Source organism: Gymnoscopelus microlampas (assembly GCF_963454915.1).
Source record: "Gymnoscopelus microlampas genome assembly, chromosome: 6".
Taxonomy (NCBI): Eukaryota; Metazoa; Chordata; class Actinopteri; order Myctophiformes; family Myctophidae; genus Gymnoscopelus; species Gymnoscopelus microlampas.
The window spans coordinates 36,567,470-36,588,630 of record NC_139943.1 but is presented as its reverse complement, the minus strand read 5'-3'; the positions used below and the strand labels follow the sequence as shown (position 1 = coordinate 36,588,630).

The window sequence follows — 21,161 nt, the reverse complement described above, 5'->3', positions numbered from 1 at the left end:
GAGACCCAGCCAAGAAAGGGCCAAAACACTATAATGGAATCAATGTGCATTTCCATCAACTGTTATGTGAATATTCTGAAGAGGGCGCAACAATATTCAAAAGAGTGCCAGACAAACAAAAACAGTTATGAAGAGTTTGCATTTGTGGTCCTTGCATCAAATGTTGCTTGCTCTTGGAAGAATGTTCGTAACAGCCCTCCATCACTGTAGAAATGAGGATAAAGGCTTATTATGGCTTGTGTTTTGGGTGTGCGACGCCCTCACGGAACTAAGTATAAATCTAGCCTGAAATGGTTATTGCACCACAATGTTGTCATCGTGCAATAGCCAACAGATCCTCAGCACATGATCATTTATTCTGTTTCCGTCACCATTTACTGCATCTTCTCTTTATCGATATGCCAACTTTCCACATCAGCCAAGCGTAAAATCTTTTTTGGCAATATTTATTTTGGCCTATGCTGCTTTTATTTCTTGCATTTTTAATCTAGTTTTGTATGAGCAAATTAAAATTATTGAAGCAGGTGGATGGAAACTCAGCTAAATGTATTTGGGCATAATGACAGGTGTGTGTGTGTGTACGCACGGGGGTGGGGGTGTAGGAGTGGCGAGGTTAACCTTGAGAAAGGTCAGACTATTAACTCCATGCTATACTGGGGTCCAAGCCTAGTGACATGCCATCTGCTCCAGAGCTGAGGAATCTCATCTAATGCTGGCTGGCTAGTTGGTAGCATGCTGCACGTTGGCACTACAAACCAGTATCACTCATAATGACAGTCTCTACTAACAATAAGACAGCAAAAACATAAATGACAGCCAAAATCATCGCAACGCTTCGATATGGATTCATATTGTTTAACATTCATTTGTTGGAAACACAAGTTGACTATGAGTGGGAACGCACAACACACTACAGTGTTTTTCATAGCACATACAGTAGGAAACAACCTAACAACTTCTAATCTAACAGTCCTTGTGAGGAGAATAGTTCAATCCAGTGTCATGGGGAAAAGAGTGTTACTATTTGGAGACAAATGGGCTTGTGTTTCACCAAGATCAGACAGCCAGAAAATGTATCGACATCCAAGTTAGTGAATGTGCACAGGTGTGTGTGTGTGTGTGTGTGTGTGTGTGTGTGTGTGTGTGTGTGTGTGTGTGTGTGTGTGTGTGTGTGTGTGTGTGTGTGTGTGTGTGTGTGCGGCTGTGAGAGAGAGCAACTTTCAACCTCTTGAGAATGTGCAGAGGAGTGTGTCTTTGTGTGAATATAGAGCAGGTGTACTTTGAGATCAAAGCCCATACACAGACAGCAGTGAGTGAGGCAGTACCACAGGGGGATGTAATCTGTGAGGCAGGGGTTCTTTGTTTTTTTCTGAAAATCTTTGGAAGAAGATTATATTTTCTTGTGACCCATAAAAGCGGTTCCCTGTGTTTGGGAAAACAGTGGTCTAGCAGGTTTCATGTCAGTCGATCAATGTGTATGAGACAGGGGGGGATCCATTTCACACTGTCTGATACACACAGGCAGAGATGCAGGCACAAGATATCATCAGATTGCGACACATTACACTGATAAAATATAGACTCTCTCAGCCCATCTCTTCTCTTTTCTCTTGTTTTCTTTTCTTTTCACTCTTTGATCACGCATGCATTTAGGTCTGTTTTATCTGCGGGCTGGGATACTACAAATCTAAATATTATACGCTCTTGCCCCCGCAGAGGAAACTTGACCCATGTTATGACACCACAGCCACACACAGAGTGCTCTGGGCTAGGACCAGAACGTGGCCTGCAAGCCACAGTCTGGCCCACCGTATTGGATCAGGCAGACTGTCACCCCTTCTAATTCCAGCGGGAATACATAGATGAGTGCTACTAATTGTCTTGCAGGGGCACCGACGTGCCTCGCATACAGCTCAGGGGTGGAGAGAGTGGGGGCGGGGGGGATTGAGGTACAGTGCGGCTGGCACCGAGCACAGAAGGTATGCCTCCGTCTGTATAATGTGTAGCGTCATGTGCGTGAGTGAAGAGGGGAGGTGGGATGTGCGTGCACATGTCAGCGTGTGTGTTGCCACAATGCAGGTTGAATACTAAGCATGTCTCTCATGGCAGCAGCACATGACTGAGGAGGTTTTAAGGGTCTTTACGCTCTGCTCAGCCGGTTCTATAAAAGGGTGAACATGAATCACGTTGGCAGTCTTACCTTGGCCTGGCTTCAATGTCGCGCTGAAACAGACAAAAGAGAGAGACAGAGAGAGAGAGAGAGAGATAAAAAAAAAAACTTAGAACAGGTGTTATCCATGCATTGTAAACAAGATAATTTACCACAACTAGGATCACAGCTAGCATATCCTAACAATTACATTTCCCTTATCATAAGGAATTATAAGAATTATAATAGGAATAAGAAACAAGGTGCCAATATTGCCATTAATTAAATAGTAACAAAAAATGAAACGTCTATTTTGAATCTGCAAAAGTTTTCATTTATGTTTGTTTTGCTTATCTTAGTTTTTGTTTGTTTCCAACAGTAGTTTTTTCGCCCTCTCCCCCTGGCCCCCACACACACCTCTAAAGCGACTTAGAAAAGCGCTATATAAATTCCAGGTATTATTATTTTTTAAATAAGGGCGGATCTGAGAGCTGCACAGCTCAACTTGAAATGTACGGTGTAGTAGATGTGCATACGTGCACTCTCATACGCCCAGTGCTTAGCATGCCAGACACAAATAGCATGCTTTAAATCGCAATTGCACGCTGGTTGCTTGCCTTAGTTTTACCTGTATCAAGAAACTTGAGCATAGAGGTGACTCCTTTATGTTAAGCCCAGCATTGATGATACACAGTAAAATCCTGAGTGTTAAATAAACTCTTCCATTTGTACTCTCTGTTGTTCGTGTAGCATTGTGTCTTATATCACTGGAATGCCTTTCCAATCGATTACATTTTACAATGATGTCCCAATTAGTAATTATCATGCATTTGTGGGATGAGCAGTGTGTGTGTGTGTGTGTGTGTGTGTGTGTGTGTGTGTGTGTGTGTGTGTGTGTGTGTGTGTGTGTGTGTGTGTGTGTGTGTGTGTGTGTGTGTGTGTGTGTGTGTGTGTGTGTGTGTGGGATAAGTCACAAATCAAATGTGCCAAATTGCCCTGCTGAAGTAAAAAACTGCATTCTCTTCTTGGTATCGACTCAATATGGCACCTGATTGGCAGCTCGGTCGTGCTGTATGTGCCAGAGTAGTCTGACAAATGCAAGCACGTTGACTGATCTGTGGTGAATCCTGGTTCAGTAATGAATGCCATCCTACAGGCTGGATCCCAGGTCTCTTGCCTGTTGTTTCCCTGCTCCTCTATCCTCACTTGAACCGTTCATTTTGATGTTCACGCCAGGTCTCTTATTCCTGGTCCAAGGAGCGAGGATTATGAGGCATTTCTGAGGAGCTATGAGCGAGGAAACACAAGTGCATCCTTCCAGGAAGACTTTCCAAGCTGAGAAGCAAGATGTTAATGTCTCCGCCCCTACAGCTGGCTATGTTATGTGTGCATGATGCTGCGTTCACACGGGCAGATACAACTTCATTTTCAAAGGAAGCCAGCGACATGAAGGTACGAAGATACATCCAACGTTTGTAGCTGCTACAAAAGATACAAAGTTACAAATTCAAGTTGAGCTGGGTTCAACTTCCAGATACAAAGATACAAAACTACAACTGTAGCTCCGATGACGCAGCGCTTGATGATGTCAAGGACCGTGTTGAACAACAAAGCAACAGAGCGACAAATATGCTGTGTATTTTTGTATCTTTGTATCTGTCCGTGTGAACGCCGCATTAGTGCGTGTGTGCGTGTGCATGCACAAGTGCGCGAGCAGTAGGGGTGGTGGGTGGGGGAGATCTGCCGATGTGGAACTGTAGAGGGCCAAATTAAACTAAAGACTGTTCTTTCTTTGTCCTCAATGAGCAGGTTTTTTGGGTCATGAAGGGCTCAGCTACTGTGTCGTTTTGTTGTCAGCAGAAATGGACTTCGCTTAACATGTCACTTCAGAGGAGCTGACGTGCCATTTCTTTGTTTCCCCTCTCCTGGCATTGTTTACTCCATGCATACTCGGTGGGAGGGACGCAAGGACAGGACAAAAGAGAAGGAAACAAGGATTTATAGACTTTTATAGACAATGTGTGACCAGGATGGTGACGAGAATGAAGAGAAGGTGCTGTTGTGGCGGCATATGGTTCTTCAACCCGCTACTGACTGTTGACTGAATGAAGCAATCAAATTGCCAACATGTCCTGTTCCTTCCTTGTTACTGATCAAGTTGATTGTTCTGTTGAGCACAGTTGATGTCAATGTTGGCACATTTCACTTTGTACACCCCCACATTATCAGTTGTGCTGCTCATCGCACAAATGCATAATCATTACAAATGGGACATAATTATAAAGGGAAATGGAAAGACTTTCCAATTATGTAAGCTTCAACACTACTAGTACAATAACAGAGATATGATCAACAAAACCACAATTTCCAAACTTTTTTTTTTACAGAAGTTTATATTCAATGATTATTACTCCCCAGTTCTGATTGTTAATCCATGCGACAGCTAACTAGCTATTCCATAAGGATATTTTTGTGTTCCTGGCCATCTGCTTTGATTAATTTGGTACCATTTAGAACATTTCTATTGTAATCCCCCGTGCAATCTAAGGAAATCCTTTCAATAAGGATGGCAGTAGGGAGGAGCAAAAAAAAACTATGAAACATAGAAAGAAGCTCAAGGTCTGCAGCAAGAATTAGATTTTAAAGCAGCTCAAGAATGTGTTTTAATTGAGAGAAGCTATATTAAACTTTCAACAGTGGGTGAAACCTGAAGCTGCTTCACTGATCATTTCATAAAAATGTTACCGTGAACTTAAACAATCACTTAAGCCCTAAAATAAACTACCCAATATACAAGCTTCTAACATGTCACATCGTGATGTGTTGTGAGCTTGCAGATCGGCAATTTTGTATTATTGAAAATCTGCACCTACAACAACATGCCCAAAATAGGGAGACCAAGGTTAATGAGGTTAACACTCAGCAAGCTTTATTTCACAGGATAGATTCTCACTGTCAGTGCAAATCAGTATTACTGTTACTGGACATCGATTCTGTCAGCACCAAATAGCTTACATTAAAAAGGAAGTCATCCATTAAGTTGTCTGTACCGGGCAGTAATGGGGGGCTAGAGTGGAAAACAGCAGAGAGATTGCAGGATGTTCCTGGATGTTCCTAGACCCCCCACACACACACACACAGAGCCTCCAGGTACCAAGATTTCTGTATGCTTGCAATCCTGAGCTGAAGTGCTGACAACCTGAGTAATGGCATGTCCATCTCACAATCACTGTCAGTATAGTAGCCGCAGGCCATGTATCTCGATGACGTAATGATCTCGGAATGGACTCGGGACCAGTATTAAAATGATGCCCAATATGTCGCACTGAAATGATGCTGCTTTAATTGTGTGCCAAGTATTGATGGGAAAGAGTAGGGAAGCATGTCTGAGCTCATGAGGTGTTGAGCTTGTGGAGCTGCTTTTTACGCAATAAAATGTTCTTTTTTTTATTAAGGGGCCAAGCCTGTAGGGCCGTGGTGCCTTATTGTTATTGATGTTTTTTTTTTTACTATTCTTCCTCCACTTTTTGCAGTTCTGCCTTAACCGTGCAGTCGTTTTTTACGAAACTGAGCAATATGGTAGAGGGCTATACCAAACGGTGAAGACACAAAACCCACAACCATTGGCCAAAGGTTGGCGCTATAGCACTCAATTGAAAAATGCAAACTTTGAACAAGCATAGGTCATGAACCGTTTGACCGACAGCAATAAAACTTCAATACACGTATGCGTACACGTATGCGTACACGTATGCGTCTAGTTATGAGGAACACATTGGTCATTCTGACCTATAGTACGGCGGGAAATTGCCGTTTTCAATACACGATAGTGCACTTGGTGATACAAGCAAGAAATTTGGCACAGATGTCCTTCATATGACCCTAATTGATAATCAACCTCTGGCCACGCAAAAATCCTAAGATTTCAAGATGGCCACCACCAGTTTTCAAAATGGCTGCAACTGTGCCAACATTTTGGACTATATCACTTTGCTGGGGCTGTAAATCTTTGATTTCCCCATTATTTTAATATAGGAGAATATGTTCTGAAGGTATTTCTACCAAGTAAGTTAAAAACAATGATATTAGGTTCCAATATGGCGGCATATTTTCCAATATGGCTGCCGATAAATTGCATAAATGTACATTCACTTGAGCTTGTAGCACATGTATTTTTGTATTAATTACCATACACAGAATCAAATTATAGCACATTTTAAAGTGATTTGGTAGCTTTTTAATCACCTAGGGCAACAGACTTTTCAATATGTTCACCAATAAATACAAAAACTTAGATATATATAGGGATATTTTCTCGAACAGGTGCTGACCTTTTTCTCTTTCCATGGAAGGACAAAACTGTATGGCATCTGCTGAACGCATGAAAGAAGCAAAGACCTGATGACTTTGATCCATAAACCATAAGCAGATGCACATTTCTGCAATTTATCGGCAGCCATATTAGAAAACATGCCGCCATATTGGAACCTAATGTTATTTTTTATCGTACTTGGTAGAAATACCTATGACATACATGTAAGATGCTGTAAAGTAACAATGTAATTCAGGGGTGCCGTGGATGAAAAAAAAAAAAGATTTACGTAAATATGTAAATCTTCACAAGGAAAACTTGTCCATTTCCATTATAGGACAGATTGAAAATAACTTTCTACTTGACGCTTAACCCCAGCATCCCCTTTCTGAGGGGAAACATTCACAAAAAATAGCAGATCTACAAGCTCACAACGAGTCAAGCTTGTAGATCTGCTATGTTGGTGTAGTTGAAGTGAAACATTTGGCAAACTTTTGTCTTGATGACTGCATTTTTAACAAACATTTGGTAGCTGCATAGGTTCCTTTTCTCTCTCTTCACAGTTTGGGTGTAGCTGTAGTTCAGGTGGTAGTCTCGCGTAGCCAGACCCCACAGAAAATGAAAAACAGCGACCTCTGCTTTTCTGATATTCTGTGGAGTCTGGCAGGAGTATAATGTTAGACTAGAGCGCAGGGAAACACCGGTTTCATGTCTGCCTATAGCGCATCACTTCCGGTTGGTGCGACCATGTTTTCATTCCCACTAACAATATTTCTACACGGAACACTAACACCACTTCTCCCAGAGAACATGGATGGTTTTGGTTATAAGCCCACTTGTTTCTATGATGAAAGAGTAATTTAAAATGTGAATATCTTTCCGTGGTTTTGTCCGCTCCGAGGACGCTATTGTTAAATTAGTTTCGGCTAGTTTCGAGGGGGGGAGGGTGGATCATGGTGGATGGACACGTGAATCCCGCCCACTACATTTGATTGGGTAAAGCGCGGCCCACTTCCTGATCTGAAGGCACGCCCACTTGTATCCAATGCGCACTGGTTAGGACGAACCGCTCCGACAGATTCCACCGCAGGTCGGAATCTGTTCTTGAGAGATTATTCAGGTGGTAACGTCACTGTCTGTAGGTCACAAGGTCCCCGGTTCGAGTTTTACCTTATGCAGACTTCATTTAAATTGCCACGCACAAATCATGACCGTATTAGTTAATGCATAAACACTTTTAACACATTGTGTACCAAAAACGGTCCGGACCGTTTTTGAGAATCGATGCGGGGGATGCCATAAACGGTCCGGACCGTTTTTGACCCACTTTTTTTTTATACGTGGGGCCCACGTGGGGCGCTCTAACGAAACTTTAGGATCATCCAAGGATCATCCGGTCGGCCTCTCCAATGTTGACTAAAAGCTTAATATCTCCATTTCTTTTCAACGTGGTGGAAGTGAGCCGTTTTCGATCGGCGATCACTCTGCAATGGAGGATCGCGTTAGAAATATTATTGTTCCAGGCGTTAGTCGGGACCCTCCGCCGTCTCGCACGCACGCTCTTGTTTACATGCACTTCCGCGTCGGGGCTTCTACAGCACGAAACGTATCAACGTAAGTGGATGGAAGAATAGCAGGCACTGAACGTACAATATTTTAATAAACCTCTGGCACACAATGTGTTAAGGTAATTACGCTGGCAAGGGGATAAAAAACGATGTTTAATAACAAGGTAGGTATGTGTTAATGCAGATTTCAAACTCGTGTCTCAAATTCTGTTATCATGACAAAGGTTTGCAATTTATTTTACTTCATCTTTCTAGACAACACAGATGGATTGCAGTATTCTAATTAGGCTTATACATTTTGTCACCGTAGCGACAACACGCGAGAGCGAGACATCTCGCTCATAATCAAATAACCGCTCAAGTTGTGAGCTTGTACAGTAGATCGGCTATTTTCACAAGGAAATACGTCATACATTGAAAATAAATACCCAAAAGTAGCATTATATGTTATCTTTTAAAAGCAACACAATACAGAGATATATTACAATATCCACAATCCTTAGCTGTTCAGAATGCTCATTTGTTAATTGCATGGGCTGCTTTGTCTCAAATTGAATCTATTCTGTTTCTATGGCTTATTGTGCGTATTGCCTTTTGCCTATTTTATTTCATTCCTTGGCCCCTGTATCAGTGCTTGCAGCTATATTTATTATAATTTGATTATTTTTTGAATGTTTTTGAATTATTATTTGTTGTTGAATTCTTAGATTATTAATTTTATTAATTTATTTATTTATCTTTTGGAAACTTTTGGGAATTTCTTTAAAATATTTAAGCTTTAAGAAATTCCAAAAACGTTCCTAGATTTAAAGTGATGTGCCTATTTCTGACCTCCCGCGCACACAAACTGCAAGATTGCTGGTTAGACGGAAAGAAAGATCATTGCCAATCGGCGCCAGATCTGTGTTTATTAATCACAGTCATCAACCATTGGAAGGGTAAACACACTGTGGAGTGGTACAGCTGTTTACCCACAAGTACTTTGTATTGATTAAATGACAGATGTGGAGATTAGCGCACAATTTAGAGACAAGCCTTTTTCAGTAATAAATGGTCTCACAGCTGCCATTCACAAGGTGCCGAAAACGTCTTTTTTTTTTTTACTTCTCTAGTGTGTATGTGTACACGTACGTACGAGTGTGTGAGTGTGTTAGATGAATAAAAGATTATGAGCAAAACCAACGGTAATTTAGTTGCCTGACCTAAAGCGAGCAGAATCACCTCAATTACGTGGCTTGTGCTTTGGAAGGGGTTTAAAGACTAGAAAATGATCAGGAAGAAAAATGTTCATCCTGTGAACGTTAGTCCACCCCAGAGAGTCCTATTCTTACTTGGTTGTGGGTAGCAGGTTGCTGATATGCATACAAAGCAGCATTCCCTTTCCTAACTTGACATGGAAGCTGGTATCGTTTTCATTTCCACAATTCCAGCTAGAATCAAGGTACTACATCAGAACATGCTGCAGGCTACAACAGAAAGGGACTGTGAGATTAGATTATAGGCAGGGGGAGGGATGGGGAGAGTAAACACAAAAGAAAAAAGAACAAGCAGAAAAAAAAAAACAATGTTTCAAACTGAAGAAAATTGATTTTGTTTCATCAAGTTCAACTTTTGAGTTTTCTGATGTCATATCGGGTAATGTTTTGATTCCATTTGAAGCACTGAAAATCCCAGGGTATACTTTAGCTGCTGGCTGATGTAACAGTTGTAGAATTGATTTACAATTGCATGGGAAATGGTAACGTTTGGTTATTTTCACATGCTTTTCTGTTCTCAAACCTCAGTCTTAGTGAAACAAATTGCATTGATTATAAGACAAAATAGCAATAAAAAAAAAGTTAATTTAGAGGAAAATGCTTTCAATACTTCATTTTTTTTTTTTTCAAGATATTTTTTGGGGCTTTTATGCCTTTATTTAGACAGGACAGTAGGCTGACAGGAAATGGGGAGAGAGATGGGGGGAGACATACAGCAAAGGTCGTCGGGATCGGGAGTCGAACCCGTGACACGCTGTCAAGCTGGATTACCAGCATATGTGGTATGCGCCTGGACCGCTAGGCCAGCGGACGCCCTCAATACTTCATTTTTGTGGAACTATTTGACTTGACACGAGATTGTGAAAGGCAACATCAGCATGGTCTGACTGTGTGGGGGAGTGGATACCACATAAGACCCGGATGTTTGCTCTCATCATCCATTTTGCGCTGTGAATCATTTTTGAAATTTTGCATAAACTCAAGTTCAGGGCATATAAACAAATCAACAATGCTTAGTTTAAAAAAAAAAACATTTAACCTTAATGCTGGAAAACAAATAAAACATGGTATTGATTTGCTGATGCAGTTGTTATATGCATTATTTGTGGATGTGCTGCCAAGCGTAATGCAAGTGAATGAATAATGCATAATGCATGAACCCCATACACGAAGGTGGACATGCTTAAAAATGAAGAAACAGCACTATTATGAAAACCTCTTGCAAGAAGTGGATACAACGTGAACTAGCATTACCCACGTAGATCTAACCCTGCCTTTCTGTCCTGAACAGGGACATATTTGCAAGAAAATCTAGGGTAATTCTCTTACACACGCATATACTGTACACACACTTGAATCACTGACAGTCTGACAGTAATTCCCTGGATGTCCCTACACCCCTCCCACACACCGTTTTCTCCTTGGGCCCGTCCAACCACCATACATCTCTAAGTGCCCACTCCAGCGATAACTAACACAAGATAACAGAATAACCATCAGCATTCAATTAGGGCCATAATGAACTTGGCCCAACATGGATCCATTTCTCAGCTGGAAAAGCAATCTGCACATTACTGCAGTCCCTCTGCCCCTGCATGGGTTCACCAGGGAAAAACACATTCCAGCTTGTTTGCCCGCCTGCCTGTGGTTACTAGTCTAGCAGGTGACAAATGGACCAGTGGGCTCTTTTAATTTGGGGCCTATAAGCAATAAGAGTCCCCTCCTGTATGCTCAAACGAGGGGAGAGGGACAGAGTGAAGTGTTGCAGAGTCTGGTTACAGGTGAAAAGTGAGTTACCACCATCCTAAGAATGTTTCCTATGCATGTGCATGCAAGTGCACACTATAACTACATGTGTGCTGTAGTGAATGAGTGAATGCATGTGTGAGTAAGGAAACCCAACCTTGGCCAAGGGACTATCTTATAAAAGAGAAGGCACAGTGTACCCAGCTGGTATGCAGGAGTAACTGGCTAACTGCCAGAGGACAAACATAGTTACACTTAAGCCCCTTCAGCCAACTCTGCTGGTTCTTAATACCTGTATCAAATTATCACATTTCACAGCTGACACCATGAAAGGAAAGTAGCATTTCTCAAACTTTCCCATAATGTATTATCCCAATCATTCAAGCGACTCTATGCTTACGCTTGGAATGGGTTTGTGGATAGTGGCACTTGTTTCAATATTCTGTCTGCGATGAAAAATGGAACAAATGCACCTAGGGCTGCAAAGCCTGCCCACACCAACATCTCTCATTCTAGACCCAAAACCTACTCTCTCCTTGGCAGCTTATTGAGCATTATTTCCCATGTAAATCCACCCACACGTATTAGATTTTTACCGCAAACTTGATTGTCACCTTGACCTTTTCGAACCAATAGTAAATCATCTATTCGGGGCAGCCTACTGAGCGTTCCCACCAATTCTAATGAAAGTCCACCCATCCGTTCTCAAGTTACCTTGCTAACACACACGCTAACACACACACACACACACACACACACACACACACACACAGTGAGTCAGGGTAATGATCACTTAGGTTCCATGGCAAATAAATGCAGACCGACAAACCTCAACCCCATTTAGTTATCATTAACCACTTAAGCCCATTTCAAAACATTAAAAAAATAATCAATCTACAAGCTCACAAGGCATCGCATCATGACGCATGGTGAACTTGTACACACTGAACATTTTCACCTATAATGACATGCCCAAATTAGGGATGTCAGATTTAAAGTGTTTCACAACCTACATCATACAATATGTGTTTTGGACAGCAGTATGTAGAGAGGGGTTCTCACCGGCGGTCGGGGGGCTGGTCTGGCCATGAGGACCTCCCTGGCAGGGCCAGCCAGCAGCGCCACCTCATCATTCTCTGCCTGGTCCAGCAGGTCCAGCTGATGTGTGATGGAGGCCATCTCCTCCTCCAGGCGCTCGGTGTGGACATTGATCTCCGCGATCTTCTCGGCTGCGTGGGCTGTCAGGAAGGCCTCCTTGAGGTCCACCAGGTGGAGGGTCCTCTTCTCCTCCAGACGCGCCAGTCTGCGGAGCTCGTCAAACTGGCTGTTCACATAGGCCTCCAACTCCTCTGTAGACATCTGAAAGCAGGAGGTGGTGGTGATCAATAAAGACAAAGGAGTAGAACAGAGAGGCGAGAGAGAGAGAGAGAGAGAGAGAGAGAGAGGGATTAGGAGGAGAGAGAGAGGAGAGATTAGGAGGGTGCCTTTGTTAGTGGGAAGCAAGTACATGCATGGGTGAGCAAAAATCAAAAAGGCACATTGGGCTGTCTTCTCATTGATTGATTAGTTTATATTTATACTTTATTAGTCAGAAATGTAAACAGCACGTGGTATAGACAGACATTAAGGCTAAAAAAGATAAAATGACCTTGAGCAAATTCTTCAGTGTAGGTTATGAATCATTGAGATATAATCCATGGATATGAGGTGGTAGAAATACTGATGAGATGACAGTGAAGAAAGCAAAGCGGATATGAGGGGAAAATCCAAAGATGAGAGAGAACAGGGAGGGGGAGAACAGAGATATGGTACACTAAGTGCAGGCAGAATGGCACATGGTGAATAGACCATATTTGCACAGTGGCCAGCGAATTGTTGGCATGCCGCAGCTCCTCTGGAGGACACGACCACGCGTCTGATCCGCAGATAGAGACCTCAGTGGCTTCTTCCGCCACAACGAGCCATCTGTTTAGCTTTCAAGGCAATTGAACTGGTTCCAGAGATTCCCTCGCAATCCATTTCTCCTGCTCTCCGATGAGGCTCTGTTGTTCGCCACGACTCATTACTGAACATCATCTCGATGAACAGATCCTCTCCAATACCCCCCACGGAGACGTCCGCACGGCACCCCCTCCCCCCACACAGATGCCACCGTGACAACAATCCAAAGTTTGCTTCGCACCAATCTACCCCTCCCCCCCCGGTAAACTTCAATTCACTTCCACTCTATTTATTACCTCTTGTTTCCATCTCACTCTCCTTCCCTCCCTCCCTGCCTCCTTACCTCCAGTGAAGCAAAGAATCATCAGCCTGTGCTGTGTTTGGCAGAGCCAGCACCCTCAGGTGCTTAAGTCTTGTCATGTATTCAACAATTTTGCATAAGCAATCAGGTCCTCCACATCGCCCACTAAACCAACCGAGAGCAGTAACATTTTTAATTTAGTTCCTTTTGTAATAAGAAAAAAGACATGCATTTGGAATCAGAGAGAGTTGAAGGTTAATGGAAAGTGAAGAATCTTTGTGTCCCAGTAACTTTTTGGTCCATATGAATCAATGCCATGAATTCCCCAGATTGCGCTTCACAGAAACGTATCAACCTATTAAGCATGAAAGTCGAGAGAAAATATGGGCACTGTGTTCCAAGTTTTTTCCACTAAGGAGGGTTTAGAAAGTCCTTTTTGCAATTAACAAAACAAATGATCATAGATCACAAGATTATACTGCAAAGCTCGACTAATGGAATCTTCTAGAAAACGTATCTATTTTTTAATGCTCAGTACTCTGTAATAGTAGTAATAAACAGCAGTACTTTATTTACTGTAGTAATGACATTTTATAAGCCTGATGGCCATGCTTCAAGGTCATTAGTTGCAGTTGTGTGTAGAATTTCCCTAATCTGAATGAGTTCATCCTAAATGAACCAGTGATATGAGTTATACGGTAACAGTGGCGCCCTGCTGCTGCTGAAACATTACCACCGCTGCAGAAATACTTTATAAATTAAAGACCCATTGAAAGAGTTATTACACTTTTGGATCTTGGCGAGACCATATACGCTAGGCCTACATAAGTATTCTTGTTATCTCTGAGCACACAGCAACAAATTCCAAATCAACTATTAAGTTTTGGTAAAAAAAAAAAATATGATATTACAGTATGTGAATATTCTATGTTTACAACGTTAGTCAATGGGAGTGTTGTAATGGTCTCTCAATAGTTCCTGGGCTCCGTCTATTTGCGTTATTCACTTCATAGTCAGGTCAATGACCTTTGCGCTTACCTGATCATCTCAGCATATTAAAACAAGTAAGCAAACCATAACTGATCAGGTTTAGGCCTATCATTTGCAGAAAAAAGAAAACAAAAAGTTAACAAAGTCTAACACAATTAGATTTGTTGCTTTTGTCAAGCAACGTTAGGTTTAATTTATACTCCCATCGCGCAATGGTGTTGCCGCAATGGAGCATAAATTAAATGCAATGATTCATCTAACGTAATCATTTGGTTGGAATATGCAGCAAGGAACCATCTGTGATATAAACATTTGGAAGTTGCATCTTGATGATATTGCATACAATAAATTCATAAGAAATGCATCTAATAAAGTATATGCATGTTCCTAAATCTTGAGGCAATTCATATGTAAACTAAACAATATTTCCTCCTGCTCATTACTGTGCACAAATGTACTTAAGTGTTTGAGCGCAAAATACATTTTGGGCATATACAAAAATTCACCACTGCTGCTACAACTTCATTAATTCAATTGTTTTGAAGTGTGTTTAGAAGCCCAATGATGACATGTAATGCAAGTGTGTCATATGCACTACAGTTGTGTTTAATGGTTCTTTGCTTTATCATTCAATAGACTCAGCCGAATATTAACCTATTCATGTAAACTATCTGGAGAGGGGTACAAAGGAGTTGTAAAAGATGTTGTGGGCTAGTCAGATCAAGGTATGCTAGTCAGCTCAAGGTGTATCAATTAAATCAGATATATGGCTAAAAGGTTGATTATTATCTGCAGTGTAACTGTAAACAGTGCTTATGATGCCATGTGGGCATGTCAGAATAGGTGAACATTCAACAAAAAAATAACATTCTGTGAAAATAGCAGATCTACAAGCTCAATGCGTCGCAAACCATTTGCTTATTTTTCATTTTCATTCTTGTCTGAGAGTGAAGACGTGTAGTTAAAGCCAAAGAACTTGATTTGCCTAAGTGCATTAGCGCTATCACAGTTCCTCTTACTTATTTTTCCTTCTAATCTAAAATTGCAAACACTATCAAAAAATAACCAGACTGTTTAAATACTGCTGTAGTTTGCCATGGGAAATTAATACAAATACCCCAATTTAATAGTATTTAGCTGATTGGAAAATGTCAGCTTCAAATAGTATTTATTTAGGAGGATGAATGTTAAACAAACATCTGAATGGGGTCAATCATTTATTATGTCATTCATTGGTCAGTGCATGCAAATATTTTACAACACAATACAACTTCCGGAAATGGAATAGCCGGCTGTCACAAAGCAGTTAGTGTCATGCATAGCGTTTATTGTTGCCCAAGACCAATTGTTAGGCAGGATTAGGAGCCAATGCTGCAACCCTTAGCCCCTCCTTTCTCTTGAGTATTTTATCAGTCATCAATCTGGCCCTCTGACATGTTCTCTCACCACCTCTCCTATTCTCCCAGACCTCCAAGGAGCCACCTGCCCTTTCTCAGAGTCACCACGACCCCTCTGGTAGATGGGGGTCATGATCTTAGCCCAGCTCTCTTATGTGTGGGGAGCAGCAGCAGCCCCTCTGCCCTTGGACTCTTTGCCTGGAGACGCAGTTTCTCCTAGCATTTGCCCTGCTAGTGAGGAGGGAGGCATTCATGCGTGCTAATCTTCATTTACACGCTTGCAAGCGGAGGCCTCCAATTGGGCCCGGTGCAGAGATAGGGACACAGTGTTTACAAGGGCAAAGAGATGGGGCGCAATGAAGCGAGAAGAAGTACAGGCAAATGTAGGACGTTATTAACTTGTTTTGTTAAGTCATATCTTTAGAAAAAAATACTTTGTACTTCCTGGACAATGAACCCTGGAACTGAAATCCACAGAAACAGGTCAAAGTGACTAAATGCTTTTAAGTCCAAATAAAACCGCATAATTTGAATTTGAAATGCATGTAATTGTATATATAGTGTATAATTAACTCTGCCAGGCCAAAGGAGTAGATTATGTTTTCGTCCCTGTCTGTTGGTTGGTTTGTCCGGCGCTAATATCGCGAATCAATCGGAGGCAAATTTCTTGTGCACACTGCCAGTAGGCCAATTGACACATTCACTGCCATGTATTAATGAATTAATCCGCCACTGTCAACGTTTTTACCTTATTTTGACGATCCACAGAGTCCACCAAAGCCACGATGTGGACACGGATGTAAACAAAAGACTGTCTGGGGGGAGGGGGAGGGTCTCTTCTATCCACCGCAACGAAAACATTTCAACTGCGATCGTCCGTTCTGTTGTTATCGGCAGTTGAATACAGCTCGTTTTCACCCAAAAAACGCAGTCTGGGAGAAGAAATGCGAGATAGATGTGTTTTTCTAAATCTCATAACATAGGAGTGGACGGAGTTATATTTTTTGGGATGACGTCATTTCCAGTTCTATCGTTCTCTCGCAGTCAAGGGATCATTCAAAGGTTGGCGAAGAGCACCCTCTAGCGTAATCACTAAATTACGCTATTTTTTTTTAAATTTACGCAGATCTGCGTCAATGATGGTCAAACGTTGGATTTGAAATGATGCAGATCTGCGTCAATGGCAGGGAATGTTTTAAGTACCTCCACACATTTATTTTGTGAAATATTTAAAATATCTAAATAGGGGTGCAGTTAATTGAACTAATCAATTTAACTCTCTCAGTGCCAGTGAAATAAAAAATATATGTTCATACTGTGCCAGCAATTTTTTTTTTCAAAGTAAAAATAAAGGGCTTAAGAAGCGAGATACAGCCTTTTTCAGTCTTAAGTTAAACAAAGAGTGAATGGAGCTGCAACTCTTCAGATAATGATATCTTGGGTTCTGAACATTTTTTTCCAAAAAGGGAGGGATTTCTCGTTTTGGCACTGAGGGCATTCAGAAAAAAATAGTTGTGTGGCACTGAGAGAGTTAAATCAATTATAAATAAAATAAATAATAATCAATTTGGGGGTAAAAATATACGTGACATCATCGTACCCGGAAGTTATGCGGGAACGCAGGTGAGTGGCAAAAAAATACTTTCTGGCCTTGACAGCCCATACATCCAAACAGAACGTTAAACAACATTAAACTCACCAACATGGCAGCTGTACGGAAAGCTTGAATTATCCTCTATCTGTCAATACATTCCGTGCAGGTGATTCTTTTGTGTCAGAGTTTGGAAGCACTTGTTTTCAATAACGCAATGTCCTGCTGCCTCCTGCATTATGTGCAATTTAGAAACAGGACGGTTGAGTGATTTCCAACAAGCCCTTCCAAACTCCAATGCTCCATGGTGCTCAATATTTTGCCACTCAGTCTAGATGAGAAGTGCGTGTCCCGGTGGAAAAGTGATGCATGTACATACTCTCTATATGGTTTCATGAATCATAGATGACCGACTTCATAGATTGACCACCTGACTTGGCGGAGAAACAGTATGTGCTTCAGTGAACACATTAACTTCTAGTTCAATATTTTATTTGACTATGCCCATTATACAGGGGCCTTAGGCCTACATGGGCCTAACATACAGTATATAGCCTAAATTTAGAGTTTTAGAAGCTGCTGGCTTTAAAATTCAACTATGCAAATGAGTGAAATCCTTTATGTAGGAGAAACACAATGTCATGGGTGTTTGACTGAAAATAGCAAACTTCTCAGACTCAAACATTCCATTGACATTTCACTTGACTACAATGATTCAAGCCATTCAAACAGAATTAACCTCACACTGTGTATCCGTTGAGACTGATTATTAACTAGGTGGTGCTACCAATTAATCTTGAAAAGGAATGTGTACCTAAAGCCAAAACTCTTGGGAGCAAACACAAATCCCGAGTGAGACACAAGACAGAGACTCTTTCTTTCAATGAAAGCACAATGCGGTGTTCAGTGGCAACGTTGCACTATACAGGCTGGCTACTTGTGGTCATGTGGACTAGAGTGGTGACGATCCACCTTTGTAAATACGTTCAATTACATACATTCAAAATTACTATAAATACACTCAATATATGTTTCTACTAGGGTTGCACCGATCTGACATTTCTGGCCGATATCGATATAATAATTGCCGTTATAGCCGATAACCAATATGAACCGATGTCGATATGATCTCATTCTGTATTAAAAAATAATAATTTTGTCCAGTCTGAAAAATACTGCAGGTAACTGCAGGTTTAGGCAAGTCAGATTGAACTTTTTTAATACCTTATATTTAATACCTTATATTTAATACCAACTTATCATTGACAAAAAGTAACACAATAATTCAGGGTAAATTTTGCACCCATGCTTAATTATTACTCTCCGCAGGAGAGTATTGTTTTCACTTTCTAAATATGACACACCGATTGGTCAAGCCTCACGTGACACGTGACAATACGGTGAAATACTGTATAAATACATGGCGTCACTTTGACAGTGTCTGTGCCACTGTCAAAGTGAGGTAAGACAGGAACCATCACGAAATGGCTGCATGGCTGATACATAATTGGCAGATAGGACAGATAGGACACTTATATAGACAGGAGGGATATGACACTTACACAGACGGATAGGACACTTACAGTACACAGACAGGACGGATAGGACACTTATACAGACAGGATGGATAGGACACTTATACAGACAGGACGGATAGGACACTTATACAGACAGGACGGATAGAACACTTACACAGACAGGACGGATAGGACACTTACATAGACAGGAGGGATATGACACTTACACAGACAGGACGGATAGGACACTTACAGTAGGGTTGTCCGATATTGGCTTTTTTACCGATAACCGATATACCGATATTGTCCAACTCTTAATTACCGATACCGATATCAACCGATACCGATATATGCGGGGATTATTGTGATTAGAGTAAGCTCAAATTTCATATCACACACACCATATACAGTAAGAACTCCTGTAACTTATTTATAAAGCAAAAAAAAAAAAAAAAAAAAAAAAAGTTTTTTTTTTTTTTTCAAAAACCGATACCGATATTTTCCCGATATCAATTTTTATGCTAATATCGGCCGATAATATCGGGAGGCCGATAAAATCGGACATCCCTAACTTACAGTATACAGACAGGACGGATAGGACACTTACAGTATACAGACAGGACGGATAGGACACTTATACAGACAGGAGGGATAGGACACTTACACAGACAGGAGGGATAGGACACTTACATAGACAGGACGGATAGGACACTTATACAGACAAGACGGATAGGACACTTATACAGACGGATAGGACACTTATACAGACAGGACGGATCGGACACTTATACAGACAGGATGGATAGGACAGTTAGAACATAAGAATTAGAACATTCCCAACATTCCCAACACAAGTCTGGTAAGAGTGAGGTAAGACAGGAACAATCACAAAATGGTTGAGAAATGGCGGATACTGTAACAATTGGATAGGACACTTACACAGACAGGACGGATAGGACACTTACACAGACAGGACGGATAGGACACTTACATAGACAGGACGGATAGGACACTTATACAGACAGGACGGATAGGACACTTATACAGACAGGAGGGATAGGACACTTATACAGACAGGACGGATAGGACACTTATACAGATAGAACATTCCCAACATTCCCAACAGCGGAGAGTTGTGCTCCGAGGAGCACTTTTTCTAGTTAAATATGTGTTCCTTATCGATCCCACTATCAATCCTTTTCTATTGCTGGTAGTTGTTGCACATACACACCACGTTCCTGGCAGCATGGCCCTGCTATAAAATCGATTAAAAATACACATAGAGAACCCACTTGAATGGAGAACTGAAAATAATCCAAGCTTTTAAACTTTCTGTGAAATCTTCTCACTGCCCAAACAGTGCCTGGCATGCTGCTTAGTTAGTGGCTCTGTTTTATGTAATGTTTTTAGAAAGGCCTGAAAAGCATTAATGGAACATTAGGAGCAAATGGGTTTGAACTGCCTGCCCCTGGAAGTAGTGGACCTGTTCCAACTGAACACTTTCATCCATTTGGCACCCACCCCCTCTTTCTCTCTCTCTCTCTCTCTCTCTCTTGCATATCTCGTCCCACAATCACATTTTCCAATTCAGCCCCCAACGCAAAAAAGGAACAGAGAAAGTTAATTAAAAGTATTATTCTCTCCCAAAAGCAAGTCAATTTGTGTGTGTGTGTCAGGGCTGACACTGAGTTCATCAAATGTCAGACTGCCATCCCTCTAGTCTGTACCTGCAGCCAGCAGCCCCATAGGCAGTGTGCCATAGCCAGCATTATGTGCAGCAGGAAGTGAGTAAATTAAATAGGAGTAAAACGGTACATATCGTCGATGTGGAGTGGAAACCTTGTATGTCTAAAACCACTTTCCCTTTCAAAAATATAAAACAATAGTAGATCAACAAGCTCACAACGTGCCACGGTGTAACACGATGTGAGCTGGTAGATCGGCCATTTTTGCTACTTTTGTTTAACACTGCAGTATGGCGAAGTAGGGCATTAATTTAAGGAAAAACATACTAAGTTGAAATATGGAAATAAGAGGTTTCTGCCCGTCACGACAGCAACGATATGCTGACTCCCCCGCTGCCATGGTTGGAGGCTACGACATACTTCACACAATGTTTCAGACTCTCCCGAGTATCAGAGTGTTGGCAAGTCTTGCCCACTAGCTGAATGACTGACAGCTCTCCTGGACCCCCCTCATGTTATAGCACTCCTCTGGTCCCCCATTAATATGTATAGTCTCAGTACTGTCTTCTATATATTCTATCCCCCTGCGGATAACCGGGATATGAGCTCAGAGAGATTAAAATCCTCACACCTGAGGCAACGTACATAATTAAACACCGAAAATGTAATAAGTAAACACCAGCTAGGGGTTAAACCTTCCCATCAGCT

The 21,161-nt window shown here is 41.5% G+C and overlaps 1 protein-coding gene across 2 annotated transcripts in view; it reads right to left on the bottom strand.

Annotated features, from left to right (window-relative positions):
- The window catches only part of trim44 (tripartite motif containing 44), a 62,822-nt gene that overhangs the window by 30,717 nt on the left and 10,944 nt on the right, over positions 1-21,161 (bottom strand). For both annotated transcript variants that reach the window (XM_084059373.1, XM_084059374.1), the window contains exons 4-5: positions 12,094-12,390; positions 2,201-2,223 (exon numbers count right to left, since the gene is read on the bottom strand). In XM_084059373.1, coding sequence (XP_083915499.1) covers positions 2,201-2,223; positions 12,094-12,390 — 320 coding nt within the window. The remainder of the gene's footprint in view (positions 1-2,200; positions 2,224-12,093; positions 12,391-21,161) is intronic.